This window comes from Vicugna pacos, chromosome 9 (assembly GCF_048564905.1).
Source record: "Vicugna pacos chromosome 9, VicPac4, whole genome shotgun sequence".
In the NCBI taxonomy this organism is placed as follows: domain Eukaryota; kingdom Metazoa; phylum Chordata; class Mammalia; order Artiodactyla; family Camelidae; genus Vicugna; species Vicugna pacos.
Genome location: NC_132995.1, coordinates 64,931,218 through 64,948,344, shown reverse-complemented (window position 1 = coordinate 64,948,344; position 17,127 = coordinate 64,931,218). Strand labels below are relative to the sequence as shown.

The following is a 17,127-nucleotide window of genomic DNA, read 5'->3' as shown; positions in this document are numbered from 1 at the left end:
AACCAAAGAATGGACAAGTATGTGTGAACATAACTTATGTACATCCACAATCTTTATAATTGCTTCTTGTATCAGGAATATATTGTTTCCAAAAACAGGAAAGCTGACTGTCTTAAACGGGGTGGGGCTTGTTTCCCATGCATGGGAGGACATGGGGAGGTCGGTGGCTGGGGGCTCACATGGTGTGTAAGGACGTGGACAGACCTTGGTTTCCTTCTAGCCTCCTGCTTACCCATCATTAAATAGAACTTCAGTTATTATGATCGCAAGCCTTTAAGTTCCTATAGCATTTCAGACTGGATCTCAGACAAGAGACAAGAGGAAGAGGCAAAGTGAAAAGGGCCAAAGGATTGGTTCTGTTCAAGCTGTCCCTTTTCAAAAAGATTTCCTGAATACCCCACCTAGTGACTTCTGGTCACATCTCACTGGTTGAAACTACATAATGTGGCCAACCCTAAAGGAAGGACAGCCTAGGAAAATGAGTATTTTAGTTTTCCCACGTGTTTTAAAGAGGAAGGCAAGAGAGAAGGGAATGTGAAGGACTTTCATATAGCCATGAATTTGCCACACGCCTATAATAATAGCTAACATTTACTGAGTACTTACTATCTCCCAGAATCTGTGATTTACACTTTACATGGACTATTTAATTTAATCTTCATAGCAATCCTATGTCATAGTTACTAATAGTAGTCCATATTACAGGTGAGGAAACTGAGACTCAGTTGGGTATACCCAGCAGGCTCATGGTGGAGCCAGGACTTGAACTCACACCCTTCGCATCCAGAACCCGAGCTTTTAATACCATGTTGCCCTATGTGTCTTACAGAATCTGGTTCCTTGAGCTATGGTCATTTGTATTTCTGGGTTTGGAAACCCCTAGACTTTCTGTTTTCTCAAAAAGAATTAGAATTGTTCACTATGCACATATAAAGCACCTAGGGTCATCTACTAATTGCTAATTGGTCTTGGATTAGCTGAGTTTAAATTTAACAAGCTCTCTACCTGCCAGTCTTCAGACTGATTGGCTATTCAGAGAAGAGTTGCAGTCCAGACTGCAATGATTATCGTGTTATGTCTTTTATCCTTCAGCACCTCTTATCTAGCCAGATTTCTCATGGGTGTAGTAAACAGGTCACAGAGCACCATCATATACCCGTTCCAATCTCGGACAATGCATTATCTCAAAATTATAAGCTCCTATTTTTATTTTATTGTCATGGTTCTTTAGTCTCGCTGGCAAGATTTGTAAATAGAAAAGAGCTATTTTTAATATTATCTACAAAACCCAGCAGTTTAGTGAATCATGTAATCTGATGCTTCACTATGGGTAAGTTTAGGGTCTCAAGTAAGCTTTATGTGGAACTGTTAGAGGGCTTTAAAAATGCCATAAGGATGTCTAAGTCATTTATTGCAAAGTGTACAAGAAGGCTTTTGGTCCTTTTCCTTCAATTGTTGGAGCAAAGCATTGCTTTATGTATACATGCGCTCTATCTCTCTCTCTCTATATATATATATACACGTACACACACACACATAGAGAGAGAGAGAGATGATAGATAGATACATAGATACATAGAAATCATTAAGATCCCAGTGTCCATGAAGATCTGATCGATATCTGTTTTTACTTTATACAGTTCTCTGCTTTAAAAAATAACTATGCCAATCAGTTTTCAAAAATAATTAATTATTCCAAGAACAAAGCTTAGGAGAGGAGCTCCCCCATCAACCAGGGTCCAGGTTAGGAACTCAATATATTGTGAAAGAACAAGCTCAGGAAAGGAGCCCTATGGAAACCTGCCCTCTGGATTTGCAGGATGGCTTCCTAGACTCTGACCCCCTTCTTTCACGTATGCTTCTCCTGTAGTACAGGAGTCCAAACACAAGTTGGATGTCCAACCTCTTTGTTGGTCTGTTGATGTGTTACTGCTTTCAAAAAATTGTAAGCAGGTATCTATTTCACATTGAACTTCGACCATTGCATAGCTTATAAAAATACATCTTCCAAAAACATTTTTGCTTACCGCTGGTGGCGATCATCAGGCTCTGGGCTTTACTAATGCAGGAGGAAGTGGTAGAATGCTGGGAAGCCTGGAGCCCTCGCTTTCCTAGTGATTTAAGATCAGACAAGCCCTACTGGGTATTTTGAAGGTCTAGCCTCTTGCTGTAGGATTATGGTTAATAATACAAGTGATAATAGTAGTGGATTATGTTTATTAAGTGCTTATGACATATGAGGTGCTGTGTTGAGGTATAATTTCAAATGTGTGTAAGAAAGACCCCTTCAACAGCGCCATCAACAGAGTAGAAGTTTACTTCTTTCTCCTCGCAGTTGGGAGGTAGTGCTCCAGAGCTGGGATGGTGGCTCCGCTCCACACGCCTGCCTTGACCCACCTTCCCCTGACCGCAGTGGATGTTGTCCGAGGGCCTGCGTTCCACTGTCCAGGGTTGCTGCCGAAGTCCGTGTGGTCCAGGATGGCTCAATACCACGTGCATGTTCCAGGAACCAAATGAGAAATGGGGGCCGGAGTGCAGGCCTAACAGGGGTATAACAGACACGACTCCTGCTAATATCCCAGTGGCCAGGAAGTAGCCACATGGCCACACTTAGCCAGAGGAGGTGCTGAGAAACGTTTTTAGGCCTGTGACCATGTGCAAGGCTAAGACTGTTCTCATGTGAACAAAGAAAGGATAGCTCAGTTAGCAGTCTCTGCCTCACTTATTTGTCATTTAACCTCCCAACAACCCCTCAGGTGGGCATTTTACCATCCTCATTTTGCAGAGGAGTAAACTAAGCTTAAGGAACTTACCTAAGATTCCTGCTAATGCCAGACTGCATGACCCCAGAGCCCAAACCCTTATCCACTGTTTTCTGTTGTCTCTTTTGGATAAATACTCTATCTCATTTAGTTTTTTTTTTTCATTTACGTAATACACAATTTAATGAGTTTTAGTATATTCAAAAAGTTGCACAACCCATCACCACTACCAAATTCCAGAACATTTTCATCACTATAAAAGAAAGCCCTGTCCATTAGCATTAACTCCCTATCCGTTCCTCTCCCCAGCTCCTGGTAATCCTTCATCTGCTTTCTGTCTGTGTAGATTTGCCTATTCTGGGTATTTCATATGAAGGAAAATATATTTTGTGGCCTTTTGTGTCTGGCTTCTTTGATTTAGCATGAAGTTTTCAAGGTTTATTCATGTTGTAACTTGTACCAGTATTTCCTTATTTTTTTCCATTGTGTTGTTACCTGCATTTTGTTTATTTAGTCATCAGTTGATAGACGTTTGGATTGTTTCCACTTTTTGGCTATTATGAATAATGCTGCTATGAACATTTGTGTACAAATTTTTGTGTGCACATGTTTTCAGTTCTCTTGAGTAAACACCAAAGAATGGAATTGTTGGGTCATATGGTAACTTTGTTTGCCTTTTTGAGGAACTGACAGAGTGGTTTCCAAAGTGACTGCGCAATTTTACAATATAGCAATATATGAGAGTTCCAATTTCTCCACATCTTTGCCAACATTTGCTGTTGTCTATCTTTTTAAATTATAATCCTCCTAGTAGATGTAAAGGGGTATCTCATTGTGGTATTAATTTGCATTTCTCTAATGGCTAATGATGTTGAGTTTTTTTTTTTTTTAATGTGCTTACTGGTGCTCACTGGCCATTTGCATGTATCTTCTTTGGAGAAATATCTATTTAGATCTTTATCCATTTTCTAATTGGGTTATTTGTCATTTTATTACTGAATTACAGGAGTTCCTCATATATTCTGGAATTTTATATATATATATATATATATATAAATTGTTATATATAAATATATATATGTATGTGTGTGTGTGTGTGTGTGTGTGTGTGTATACATCTTCAGTTTGTGAGCACAGATAGAACCATAGTGCTAATCAGGTTTAGGCCACAGATTTCCAAACAATATGCAGGAAGGGAGAAGGTTTGCGTAAGGTTCACCCCCATGAATTTACTTTTCTTGTTCATCAGGACTTGACACCTTGGTGAGCTCAACAGTCCTCTTCAACCTTTACTGTGCACATAAATCACCTAGAGATTTGGTTAAAATCCAGATTCTTATTCAGCAAGGCTGGGGGAGGCCTGAGATTTCTAACAGACCCTCAGGTGATCGAAGCTGCTGGTCCATGGACCACGGACCACAGACCACGACCCTTGAGCAGCTAGTGTCAGAGTGTAAGTATTAGTATTGCTGTTTAGAACTACGGGTCTAATTCTCCTATGAACCAGTTTTCTTTGTTCTTCCTCAAACAGTGATGTCTAGAAAGAGCCCAGCTTTTGGAATTGACCCTTGGCTACCACTTACCAGCAGTGTGTTTCTCTGAGAAAGTTACTTTACTGCTCTCAGTCACACTTTCTGTGACTCACACATCTGTAAATCGCAGGTGCTTATACCTCCTTCTCAGTGGTGATGAGTGAGGTGAAATAACACACAAAAAGCAACTGTTGCAGTTCGAGGTCTCTAGTGGGCCTGGGTAAGAGCTGATATTTCTTCCACCTGCCTTCAGTGATAGGGGCTGCACCTCTGACTGTTTAGCACAAGTACACCCTCATCAATGCAGATACAGCTCAGTGTTACTGCCCTACCTCCCTACATTGTCATGATTAAGTGGAGTGTTTAATCTTTGTGGTCTGTAGTTAGTCTATGCATGCTTCATCTTCTTTACTCAACAGATTACATGTTCTCGGAGATAAGGACGTTACATTGTCTTCTTTTTGAATCCATGAGACCTCTCACAGGGTTAACCACAGAATGTGTTAATGAAAGCTTATGGAATGAATCAGATAGCTGATTCCAATAGTAACAGTAGCAACAGTAACTATAGAATAATAATAATAATTGAAACTAACATTAAGTAATAACTTTGTATCAGACATTATGCATGGATTATCTTATTCAGTCCCCAAAACTGTTCTTTGAAACACGTTTGTTTATTATCTCTGTGGCAGCTGAGGTCTAGCCACACTTAGAGCGAAAGCATGCCTTCTGCAGTGCTGAGAGCAGAGTTCTGGAGACCAGCTGCCCATCGTTCAAATCCCTGCTCTAGCTCATAGCCTGGAAGCCTTGAATTTCTTTCTTTCTTTTTTTCTGTTTTTCTTTTTTCGGTCTTTTTGTTGGGGGAGGTAATTAGGTTTACTTATTTACTTTTGATGGAGGTACTGGGGATTGAACCCAGGACTTTGTGCATGCTAAGCATGCAGTCTACCACTGAGCTATACCCTCCTCCCCGGGAGCATTGAATTTCTTAATCCCTCAGTATTCAAATGCCTCATCTATAATTATTAATAGTCCCAATTCCATGGGATTATTTTTAAATTTGTGTGAAATATGCCAAAAGCACTTAGCACAATGCCAGGTGCTTGGAAGTATCTAGTCAGGGTTAGCTCTGTCTATTTCTTTAAGTCACTCATCCGTGGCCTCACAGCAAATAAGTGACAGAGGCAGAATTTGAACCTAAGCTGTCTGATTCCAGTACCATAACTCATAGTCTGTAAGTCAGTTTGCTGTAGGTCTCCCACTTCAAATAATGTATTGAGGTAGAAATCAGAAATTCATGTGTTGAAATGAAAAGAGAAAGGTTAAGGGGCTGCAGAGGCAGAAAGAGTATGTGAGAGGCATTTTATAATGTATCACCTTTTGAAAAAGGCATCTCCAAATCTCTGATTTTTGTGCTAACTAATTTTCCACAAGGATTTGTGTGGCTGGTGCCAGTCCAAGGCAAGGGGTACAACCAGAGGCTGATTCAGGTTTTGTAGTGCCTGAAATTTATGCCCTCTGAAAGGGGGGCTTATTAAGGAAAAACCTTCATTAAGTAAAAAAATATAATAAAATCGTATTTGTGAAAAAAATACCAAAGCGTTTGACTATGTGAACACACTGTTAAGGTCTTTCTCGTGGTCTAGGAAAAGCTCTGATGCTTCAGCTTCATTCATTTGATGGTGAATCCTTCCCCAGACAAACTGTAGCCCCAAAACAGCACGCCTGGTTTCCCTTCCGGTTTTGTTTCACAAAGGGCAGGCCTTGAATTTCTTTGCTGTCTTGGTACTTTCATTCGAAACACTACTGATGGACTATATGTACAGACCTCTAACTCACAGGAAATGCTGGCAGATAACATGCTTTCCAGAATAAATATATTAAGTTATAAAAAAACGGAACAGGCAGACTGTATGGGTTTTTCATACCTACTGCCAGGTGGCACAGATCTAAATGTTGGAGCCTTTTTATAAGCAAGATTAAATTGACTCATGACAGCTGGTCACTAAAATACAGGAAGTGCAGACCTGGTTGAAAGCGAAAACATACTGGTTTTCATCAAGTTTGCATCACAGAATAGAGCTCACTTTTTTTAAAAAAAAAGTCTGTCTTAGCAATGCCCTTATTTGGCAGTGGTGGACGATTTGTCACTTATACACCAGGGGATCTCTGAGGTACAAGTGAGTCCGTTAGTTCTGTCTGCAGAGTCTCGGTGTGAGTTGTGTGTGTGCGAACAGAGTCGGTGAATGGGCTTAGCTCTCCAGAACATCAGATATGTGACCGCGAGCAAGGCCTGTCAGGTCTCCGCTCGTACAGTTCCTCCCCCTCCTGATGTGACGGAAGCCGTGGCAGCCGGATGGCCATGGAAATGGATAATGAATCTGTCAGAGACAAGTGGATGTCACGGAAGTCTGCCCTCCACCCCATCACAAGGCTGGAGGTCACAGCACCAGGAACTGAGAGCAATCGCCCAGCACTGTGAAATCCATTGCTTTTTTTTTTTTTCCCCCCGTTGAAGAAAAGCCACTCTGTCATGGGCTCTAAATAAAGGATTTTAGCATCTGACTGGAATGGGGTGATGAGAATAAACTGAGCTGCGGAATGTGAAAGGGAGCCATTTCCAAACAGAGTCCCATCTTGTGACGCGTCAGTGTCTGCTCTCCCAAGCTCGGCCCTGGCACAGCCGTTGTCACAATGAACGAAGGAAGACAGCCTGGAAGCTGAGCTCGGTCAGCAGATTTACTGCTGGAGAAGTTACAGTTGTCGCCAGCGTCCAAGCAATGTTCTGCCAAACTTTAGCTGAACCAGGGTGGCCATCCTTACACGAGCTGTTGAAGCTAAAAGATGCACATTCCAGAATAATTATGCTACACACATGCTCTGTTTTTCCTCTTCTCTAAGTCGTGTTCTTCTCCTGGGTCTTTCAGGCTTTTTTTAGGATAGTTCTTGTGTTGGGTTTTGGACATTTGACAAATCCTCTGGAGTTTAAATGCAATTAAATTGGGTTTACAAGGTCTCACCAGTTTTATAGAGTTCCGTCTGCCCAGTATAAGGTCAGCTGTGAAAGCCAGTGGTGAGGGCATATGGCAATTTTCAGCACACATCATGGGGTATTTGATTTAATGCCTATTCTCTATTTTCAGTCCATTGCTGTGTTCATCATAGTAGAAGAGGCACATGAAGTTCCTGCTTTCAGGAAATGTACTTGTTTATTAGCCCTTTGTTTGTTTGTCAGACATTTTTTAAACACTTATTATGTGCCAAGTAACTAGACACATGCTAAGCATGTTACAGTAAATAAGGCAAGTATGTCTGCTGCTTCCAGAAGCTTACACTCCAGCAAGAGTGACAGAAGAAAACAGCTACAACACGGCCGAAGTCTACAGCAGTGACAGTGCAGGCTCCATCCTGTGACTGGCCTTGCCTCGTGTCAGAGGAGCTCATAGGAAAGGCATTCCGGTGGGTCAGAGAAGCGTTCAGATAGTCAGCAGCTGTTTTTTGAGTGTCACCTAGGAGCCAAACACTGAAATTTCCAAGTTCATGCCCAAATGGCAAAAATTATGCAGGTAAAGGAGGCAGAGGTATGCTCTAGGCAGAAGGAACAGCTTATAAGTTTACCCAAAGGCGAAGTTTGTAGAACTAATGGTAGAGTTGGCAGTGGTGGAGTTGAGACTGGAGAAGCGACAAGAGATAGATTTCAAAGGGACTTGTGGGCCATGTTATATAGATCTTGGACTCTATTCTGACAATAATGGGAAATTTTTCAATGATTCTAAGCCAGGGTGACCCAAATATTTTTGTGTAAATGATTGTTTTGACTTTTGTGATGAGCTTGGGCTAAAGAGGAACATGGCTGGAGGCAGAAAGATCTCTTTAGAAGCCATTGTAATGAGCCAGGTCAAAGATAATGATGATATCAGCTAGGAAAGTGGCAATGGCTGGAACTGTCTGGATCTGAGAGTCATCAAGAAGGAGGAAGCTCAGGATTTGGTGAGAGACTGAGGAGGGACAGGTCAGCTAGGAAAGGGAAGGGAAGTGTAGTCATGCTTGACCAGCTGACTGGAAGGTGATGCAGTATACTGAGGCAGGAAACACAGAAGGAGGAGTAGGTGGGAGGGAAGCCAAAGAATTTAGTTTTGGATATGCTGAGTTTGACACGCCCAAGAGAGAGATCCATGATGAAGATACAGCACCAGGGCTTTTCAACTTGTTGGTCAGATAACCTTCACTTAGTGATAACGAAAGGAGAGGGTTCTCTGGATCCCAGAGAATCTCTGAATTTCCTACAATGTTTCCAAATGTTTGAGTTTATTTTGCATATGTTCATTTTTGTCCTAGGGAAAAAATAATGCAAGTTTGCTTTAAAATGTGTATAACTCAAAGGCAGTTAAGGGCCGCAGAGGAAATTGAAAGGACAACCTGGATAACTATGCCCAAGGAGGGTCGCTTAGGCTGACTGTGCTGGTCCAGAACCCAAAGAATAGCACATGAAGATAGCGCACAGAAGACGGTTCTGAAAAAGACCTTGAGAATCCAGTGGGGAGAGAGTGTCGGGGAAAGGGAATGGGTCACAGAGTCACATGCCCCTACGGGGTCAAGGCGAGGAAAGTACTGTTGGATTTTCAACAAGGAGGTCACAGGTGATCCTGGCTGTGGTAAGTTAGAAACAGTGAGTGAATGGGAGATGAGAAAAAGGAGATGGCAAGTGTTGAAAACTCAAGAAGAGAAAGTAGAGTGTTAAAGAGGTAGTCAGAAAGGAAGACTAGGCTACGAAGTGGATATTTTTCTTCCTTAATACGCAACGCCTAAAATCTAAAAGCAGACAGAGCCTTAAGTAACAACCAACCAAACCAAACGCACAAAGACGTTTAAGGAAATCAGAACCATAGAGATCAGGATGTCTACTGTGGGCAGGATGGGTGTCAGGAAAGAGTTATGAATTGAGTTGAGCCTTGAATGATTAATAAGCTTTTGGAGAGTTGAAGATGAACCATGAATTGAAAGAAATCTGAGAAAAATAAGACTAAATATTCGTCCATTCTCCTTTCACTTCCTTTTGTTGTTTGAAGAACATTTTCTCAGTGAATATAAAGTCCTCAGAATGGAAATTGCCTGTAACTCAGAGAACTACCAGCATGGTAGTATTAACGGTTACAAGATATATAATCCAATTTACAATTACTACTTGCGTGTCTTCACACTTGAAACCAGCATATTCTTTGGGGTCACATTGTTCATTTCCTCATTTGGAATTTTTAACACCAGAGTGGGTGCTAAATCAGTATAAGCTGCTGCTTCTATCACTTAGGTTTCTAACATCTTCCACATATATAAACACACCCATAAATAAAGGTGCTAATGGGGGAAGGCGAAAGATCCTTTAATAAGCAACTGAGCACAAGTAACTCCCGGCATGTAGGAGACTGTTATAAGACCTAGCTCCTGATTAATCACTGTCTGTTTCACTTAACTGATTTTTTTTCTCTTTTTTAAAGATTGTGCAAATGTTAACTTTTAAAGATTGTGTTTATGTGTTGAGGCTGAATAGGTATTATTTAAATAGTAGCCTTTCAGCTCATTATACTTTCTAATGCTGTAGAGGGCAGAGTGGAGCTACAAGTATGACAGATCGTAGTTGACCCCTGAGGAAGCTGCGGCTTGGTCTTACCCAGGGAGGTTTGAACGGGTGGCCATTGCTTTGCGGGCTACACCTCTCAGTTAGAAGAGAGCCCAGCAGCTCTTAGGAATGGTCTTTGCCGCTCCTTTGCTTCCTCGCCATGGTTTGGGTCGGTGTTCCAAACAGACCATCAGTACCCAAGAAAGAAACTTGGGTGTCTCTGTACAGACATCATAGAAACCAACAGCAGTTGTTAAAGAACCTTATCTTCTTACCTAAGAAAGAATATTGTTCTATTTCCCAATTCATGACATGTGCCACAAAAGAAAACGAATGTAAAGCACTACAATATTTCTTTGTCTTTATCAAGCTTGGCTTTCTGTATTTTTGACCTAGTTCCTTGAAGAGGCCAGACCAGTTTAATTAAAAGTGCACGCACACACACCCACGCATTTTCGGGTTCTGACTCTGGCAGCCCCAGGCCTGGGTATCCAGGTTTTCTCCTGTGTGTGGACACATCTCTTCCCACATACATTCTGACCTCTGGTCACGGACATTCTGTTGACCTGTGTTTTCCTGCTCCAGAGGATACGGCTCGTGCTTGGTGTGTTAAATTTGTAACCTGCTACCTCAACAAATAACAAGTTGGCCTTTGCAATTTTACAGTCAAAGCCTTTGGATATGGGAACGTATTTTGTGGAAACTGCATATTCTGTTGCTGCCTCTCATATATCCCAGCTTTATTCGTGGGCACCAAAGGGAAAGCCTTGGCTCATGACCGCAAACCCCTGCCACACATAGGTCTTTATTTTCTAGGATTCTAAGCATCTTGTTTTCTGAGTCGTCTGACCCGTTTCTGAGAGACCTTTGTGATTATGTTACATGAGTAGGAAATCTGAGGACTACTCAGGTTGGTTAGAGGCCTTGGTGGAAAAACTCTTCTGACTTGAGGAATGTCATTTTAGAGCCCAGAATGAAAACACCTGATTACAACCTCTTGGGTCTATAAAATAAATCCAAATAACAAATTGTCTCAGTGGTTATATTTCTTTTTAAACAAATAAGAATTGTCCTGGTTTAAGGAAAAACAGAAGATGACACTTTCCTTCAAACCCAGATGCTTTGTCGTAGATTTGATAATAGCACAGAAAAACCGCTCCCTAGTGGCAGTATGTTGGGTATTTGTTGGGAAACCCTTAACTGTGGAGCACAGGTGCCTTAGGGGACCTTCAGACCCCACTGAATTGACTGACTGGTATTAGGATTCCTCAAAGTGTGATGTGAGGTCAAGCTGTAGCATAACCCCACCCCCAACCCCATTGATCCTTATTTAAGAGATTCTGCAGGTCGGTCCTGCCAATCTGTATTTTATCAAGAGCCTCTAGGTAGCACTCAAGCGCTGCAGGTTGTGAGAGCCACAGTCCTAGGAGACAGATGCGGAAAGCCTTAGTGATCACCAAGACCAGCTGACTTAACAATGAACTCTTGTCTCTCCTCTGCCTAGGTGCAAATGTAATCTCCATGCCACCGTGTGTGTGTATGACAACAGCAAACTGACCTGTGAATGTGAGCACAACACCACAGGTCCAGACTGTGGGAAATGCAAGAAGAATTACCAGGGCCGGCCTTGGAGTCCAGGCTCGTATCTCCCCATCCCCAAAGGCACTGCAAATACCTGTGAGTAGCGTTGCTCGATCGCACCGTATTTTGTACATGATGAGCTGACAGTTCCTCTCAATTTCACTTGCAGTGGTGCTTTTGCTCCTCCCACCAGCAGTCCCATTCCTCTTCAAAATGCGTCTAAAGCTCTCTTTCCCTACTTTACCACTTGTAAGCACGTTTTAGCACTTGGATCATCTGTTAAATTCAGTCTTCCAACACTCACATCAAATGTGTTGGGAAGTAATGAAAACCATAGGAGAAATTTTTCTAAGTGGATGAAACAGAAAGTTCTCCCCTCCTCAAATCAATTAACTATTAAAATAACAAAGGCATTCAAAAATCTCAACTCTAACTTAATTTTAACCATAAACTACTTCCAGAAATTCTCTGGATTTTTACAATCCCATTTCCCATACTGGGTAACCTAAGAGATGCTTTGTCTAGAAGATGCTTCCTTCTACCAATTTAGCTGCAGCTTAACTTTGCCCAGTGAAACGGTTGACTTTTTCCTAATTCTACCAGTTGAGGTCATGCCTGGCATGGATCCTGTTAGTAGAGGCCACCTTTCCATAAAGAGCATGACTATAGACCTGCAGGGACCACATTAAGAAAAGGGATGTTTGTGTGCACAAGAAAAGAGCACAGGCATTATCTGTGTTCACAGGAACCACAAGAGATGCCGCATTACCACTCACTTGTGTGCCTCTCTGAAATCCTTGAATATCCCCAGGAAAACACGTTCTGACACGCTCAAGGAGAGAGGTGATTACTTCCAGAATAAATCGGCCAATTCCATGCATGGACCAATTAGCCATTCACAAAAGCCCAAGGTTTGTCCTCTTTTAAAAGTAGAGAAAGGGTTAGGCTGAGAATACACCCACTCAAGTGCGAAGTAACAGAAATAACAAGACAGTGAGCAGTGGGAGAATGAGAACTTGAAAAGCCACTGGCTCCGTGCAAGGCCAAGAGTATTATCAGGCACTTCAAGGCAGCAGCTGTGAGAAACCAAACCCTGAAAACTAGTATCACAGGAACCAGGGCCTTATCAAGTTAAACGTAGGAGTAATGGACCAAGTAACAAGCCATGGAGTATGGGGGCATGAAATTATGATAAAATTTCTATGAAGCGGGAAACAAAACTCCTTCAAAGGTTAATAAGAATCCCTCTTTTTAAAGGTATTCAGTTTCTGTGTTAAAGGAAAAACTGACAGTCTAGCTCCTAAAATTAATACATAAAGCTCTGTTTAGCAGAAATGTTGATTTTTTTTTTCAAGACGGTTTTATTAACGGGGTCTCCATGGGCTTTCCTCCATTGTTGAGGGCCACAGACTCGTGAGTTCAGAAGGAATCTCTCATGAGGTTACTTGTTGGTGTACCCTGTGGCTAGCTACCTAACAAATCCTATCACCTCGGTTGTCAAATTTAGTTTAAAGTTTTCCCTGAAAGAAAATGGCTCAGATTTCATTTTTGGTGCTTGCTTCTTTAGTGGGACTGGATGGAGGAGAGGAAGATTCACCCACACTTGCTGGCATTCTGGCTCGTCCTCAGGGCAGGCCAACTTGTCAAGGCTACCAGAGCAGCGGCTGGGATAGACTGCTGTTGAAGACATTGGCTTCTATTCTAATAAGACCCTGTTTTTTTTTATACCCATAACTGTGGTTCAAAGTCTTGTTTAATTCAAGATACTTTCACTGGAAGGACTTCCTTGTGCCAGCCAAGCTTTGTCATTGGGATGGATTCCTTGTTATATTCTCCATGGCAATGACTTACATACCCTTAACTTTTTGTGGATCGAAGTCCTCCAGTTCACTCCTGGAGGACTCCAAAGGAATGCAGCCTCTTTCAGTTTTCCTTGTGGATTCTATTTTCTGTCCATCCCTTACTTTTTACTGGCCCTCTCTAGACTTTTCCCCATTTCATTAAAATAGGAAGGTAACAAATGAACACAATGGCCAAAGAGGTACAATTTAATGTTTCAGTCATCAATATGGCAGAAACTAGATTAAAGATGTTAAGATAATCTGCAATGGTCCAGTCTTGCAATGGAAAGAACACCTAAACTAAATCTCTGGCACATCAGACTGCTTGCAGACATCTAAGGATGGAACTGAGCAATTTAGTGGTTTAGTACACAGGTTCCAGGATCAAGTACCAGTTTGTCCATTCACTAACCGTGTGACCTTGAAAAAGTAAAGTAACCTCTCCAACACTCAGTTTTCCATTTGTAATGTGAGGATGATAACAGTTCTTACCTCATAGGGATTTTGAGAGAGGTGAATGTGATGTGTTTAGCAAAACACCTGTCACAAAGTAAGCGTTCAAAAATAATTTTATTTTTAGCTTCTTTTTCATAAGGCAGACTTGTAAATTATTGGACAGTTTTAATTGTTATAAACCTTATTTCTTAACATCAATATTGAATGTCTCCTAACTTCCAACCACTTTTTCTTTTTAAGTCATAAAAGACAGTATCAACCCCAGTTTCCTTTCTTCTCTAGGTTAACATCCATTTTTTGTGTGATCAGATTTTCAAGTCTCTTACCTGGTGTTCGCCCTGGAAGTCCTGTAATTTTTTTTTTAATGTGGAAATTTAAGCCAAGCACAGGATTTCTAGCACTATTATGATTCTCATTTCTTATTGACTTTTTCTTACATTCGTACATGCACACGCACACACATACACGACTTCAGTTGGTGCATTACAAGTCAGTTGTTAAGAGTGACACTTAGGATGTGCCATTTCTTAATACAAGAATACAGAACCTAAGAAGTAAAAATGAGTGCCTAAAATCTCTGGTCCCTCAACACCACGTCCTCAGTGACCTAGAAATGCCACCCATGTTGAGTAATCTCTGGATTTAACAAAATCTCAAGCAGCCAGGATCGTTTTTGAACAGAACAACACTTCCTGCCCACTCCTAGCATAAGAACTAAGAGAGCTTCATTAAATCAGGAAATTGTAAGATCTCCCTTCAGAGGCACTCAGCCCATCACTCCGGAGGTCCCTAAGCTGAGACCTTGCTGGGATTCCAATGGCCTAGAAGTCCTAAATTCTGAAGCAACTCCAAGGTCACTTTTCCGCATGCTACGTGGAGCATGTAAGCAAGGAGAGAAGAGTGCAGGGCCCAACACTCTAAAACACTGCCCCCCAATTTGTGAGACACATCTCCCCATACTCCTCACTATAATAGCCTCAGCGGAGGCAGAAGTAATAACTCTTGGGATGATATTTTTATGCATCGTGCTTTTTATTGAAGACCCAGTGTGTTTTGTTGTTTTTTTAAAGCCATATATATGTGTGTTGATAATATTTTCTTATTTTCTACAAAGCTTATGTTTTATCTGTAAGACATCTTTCCTTTTCTCCCTATGGATCTTCATTCTATTTTTTGATAGACTTGTATTTTGAATGTTCTAGGAATTTTATTTATGTCTTCCGAGTAGATAGCATATCTGTCCAGCTTCATGCTTCATCAGGATTCTCTTGATTCCCATTTTCCAGCTTATTCTAATCCCCCTTTAAATTCTTATCCCTGTGGAATAGCACACAATGTTTTTTCTACAGATAGATGCTGAAAACTTAGTAATTAACTTTAGGAAGCATAATTCCAAAAAAATGTAATATAATATCATCTACACCTCTGCTTACCAAACTACGCTCTATGACCCTTTAAAGAATTCCATGGCAAAATAAGCTCATAAAATGCTATACAGATGATCAGAAATTCATATTATCTTACAAAGCATTTGAGAACCCTACAGTAAAGTCACCCATTTTATACTGTGTGTCTCTAACCTATTTGTTCACAGAACACTTAATAAGTTTCTATAAAACACTCTTTTGGGGACACACTGCTCTAAACAATGTCTTCAGCCTCCTGATGGAAATGTCATGGAGACAAAGCCCAGCTAGTTCAGCTGTATTCAGTCTTTTGCTTTCCTCTTACTTACCTGGTCTAATATTCTTCAAAGAAAGAAAACTAAATTGGTCTGACACTGACATTATTTGTTTGTTCAGAAATCCGACTTGAATTGTTACACAATATCTGGGGCTCCTCTGAGTGATGGAAAGTAATTTGAAGATTGTTCTGTTATTTTCTCTGGCATTAAATTTGCATTGACCAATCTCTGTTTTCCCAAGTGTACACATGTATTTGTCATTATCCAGACAATTTTCTAAGCACTTTATGTGCATTCATTCTTTTTTAACTCACAACAGTTTTATGAGGTAGACACTACTATTTTCATGCTCTATATGTGAAATCTGATGACTGCAAAGGGCAAGTATGTTGTTTGAGGTTTAGGTACCTAGTCAGAGTGAGAAGGGAGATTTGAACCCAGATATGTCTCAACCCCAAGGACTGCACATCTCACTGTATTGCTTCTCAGGTTCAAGTTCAGTGACTTACTCTGTCCTCCACTGGGTTGTGGACTCTGTGTGACACCTGTTTGAATAAATCAGTCTTCTCTCAACCTGCTCTCTCCTCCTTCTCTTCCTAGATTGTTATGTCTTTGCCTTCAAAGACTCCCCTCTTACCCTTGTTTCAAGTTTTCATGCTCTCCACCCCTGCCTCTTCTCAGTCTACAGCTTTTCTTTCCCCCATGGCATTCCACTATAGTCCCATGGTTTTAGTTTTTAGTCATATTGGTTTAAAACTAATAAACCAATTATAACTTGATTATTTCTAATGAACCCAACCAATTTTTCCAGCTGCCTGTGAAGATCTCAGAGTCAGCATGCTAGATACTGAACTCATTCCTTCCCCCAAATCACCTTTTTCTTCACTCGTATTGAAATTCTGCTCATTTTTCAAGACTGCTCCTCAGTGCAAACCTCTCAGTGCAGCCTACCTGGACTGTCCTGTGTAAAATCAGCTGCTCTCTTCTCTCCAGATTCTTGATAATCTGTGTACACTTACAACTGGTTGACTGTAATCAAAATTATGATAATAATGTTAGCTGATATTTATTAAGTTTACCATAGCTGTTTTTACTTTGTAAAGTGCTTTATGTGCTTTTTTGCATTAAATCATTACAATGTTCTCATGGGGTATAGACTACTTTTATCCCCATTTTACAGATAAGTAAACATAGGCAGATGAGGATGAATATGTAGGTTGTCCCAAGGTCCCACAGCAAATGCATGACAGAGCAAGATTTAAATTCAGACCCGTCTGACTTTAGGAGGTAAAATGTTAGCGATTTAAAAATGGGACCATATTTTATTCTTGGCCTTCATAAATGTCTGTGGAATTAGTTATTTTGTGAATGAATAAGTAAACTGAAATGACCCTGAGATGTGCCTGTGGATACACTGACCTCCCACAGATCTTCGCATGTCCCCTGGAACACGTGGCCTTCACAGTTCAGCAGCTCTGACATGAGGGCCTTCAGTCTCCCACAGGAAGAAACCAGCTGAGGTCTTGGAGGAAATACACTAGGAAAAAGACATACTTTTTTTTTTCATGGGTGCTCACGGCCCATCTAGCCATCTAGAAGAGATGACATATTGGCTGACTGGTTTTTACAGGCCTCCCCAAGTGGCATTCAT

The 17,127-nt window shown here is 41.1% G+C and overlaps 1 protein-coding gene across 2 annotated transcripts in view; it reads left to right on the top strand.

Moving 5' to 3' along the window:
• The window catches only part of NTNG1 (netrin G1), a 350,074-nt gene that overhangs the window by 237,030 nt on the left and 95,917 nt on the right, over window positions 1-17,127 (top strand). For both annotated transcript variants that reach the window (XM_072968104.1, XM_031680370.2), the window contains exon 5: window positions 11,419-11,591. In XM_072968104.1, coding sequence (XP_072824205.1) covers window positions 11,419-11,591 — 173 coding nt within the window. The remainder of the gene's footprint in view (window positions 1-11,418; window positions 11,592-17,127) is intronic.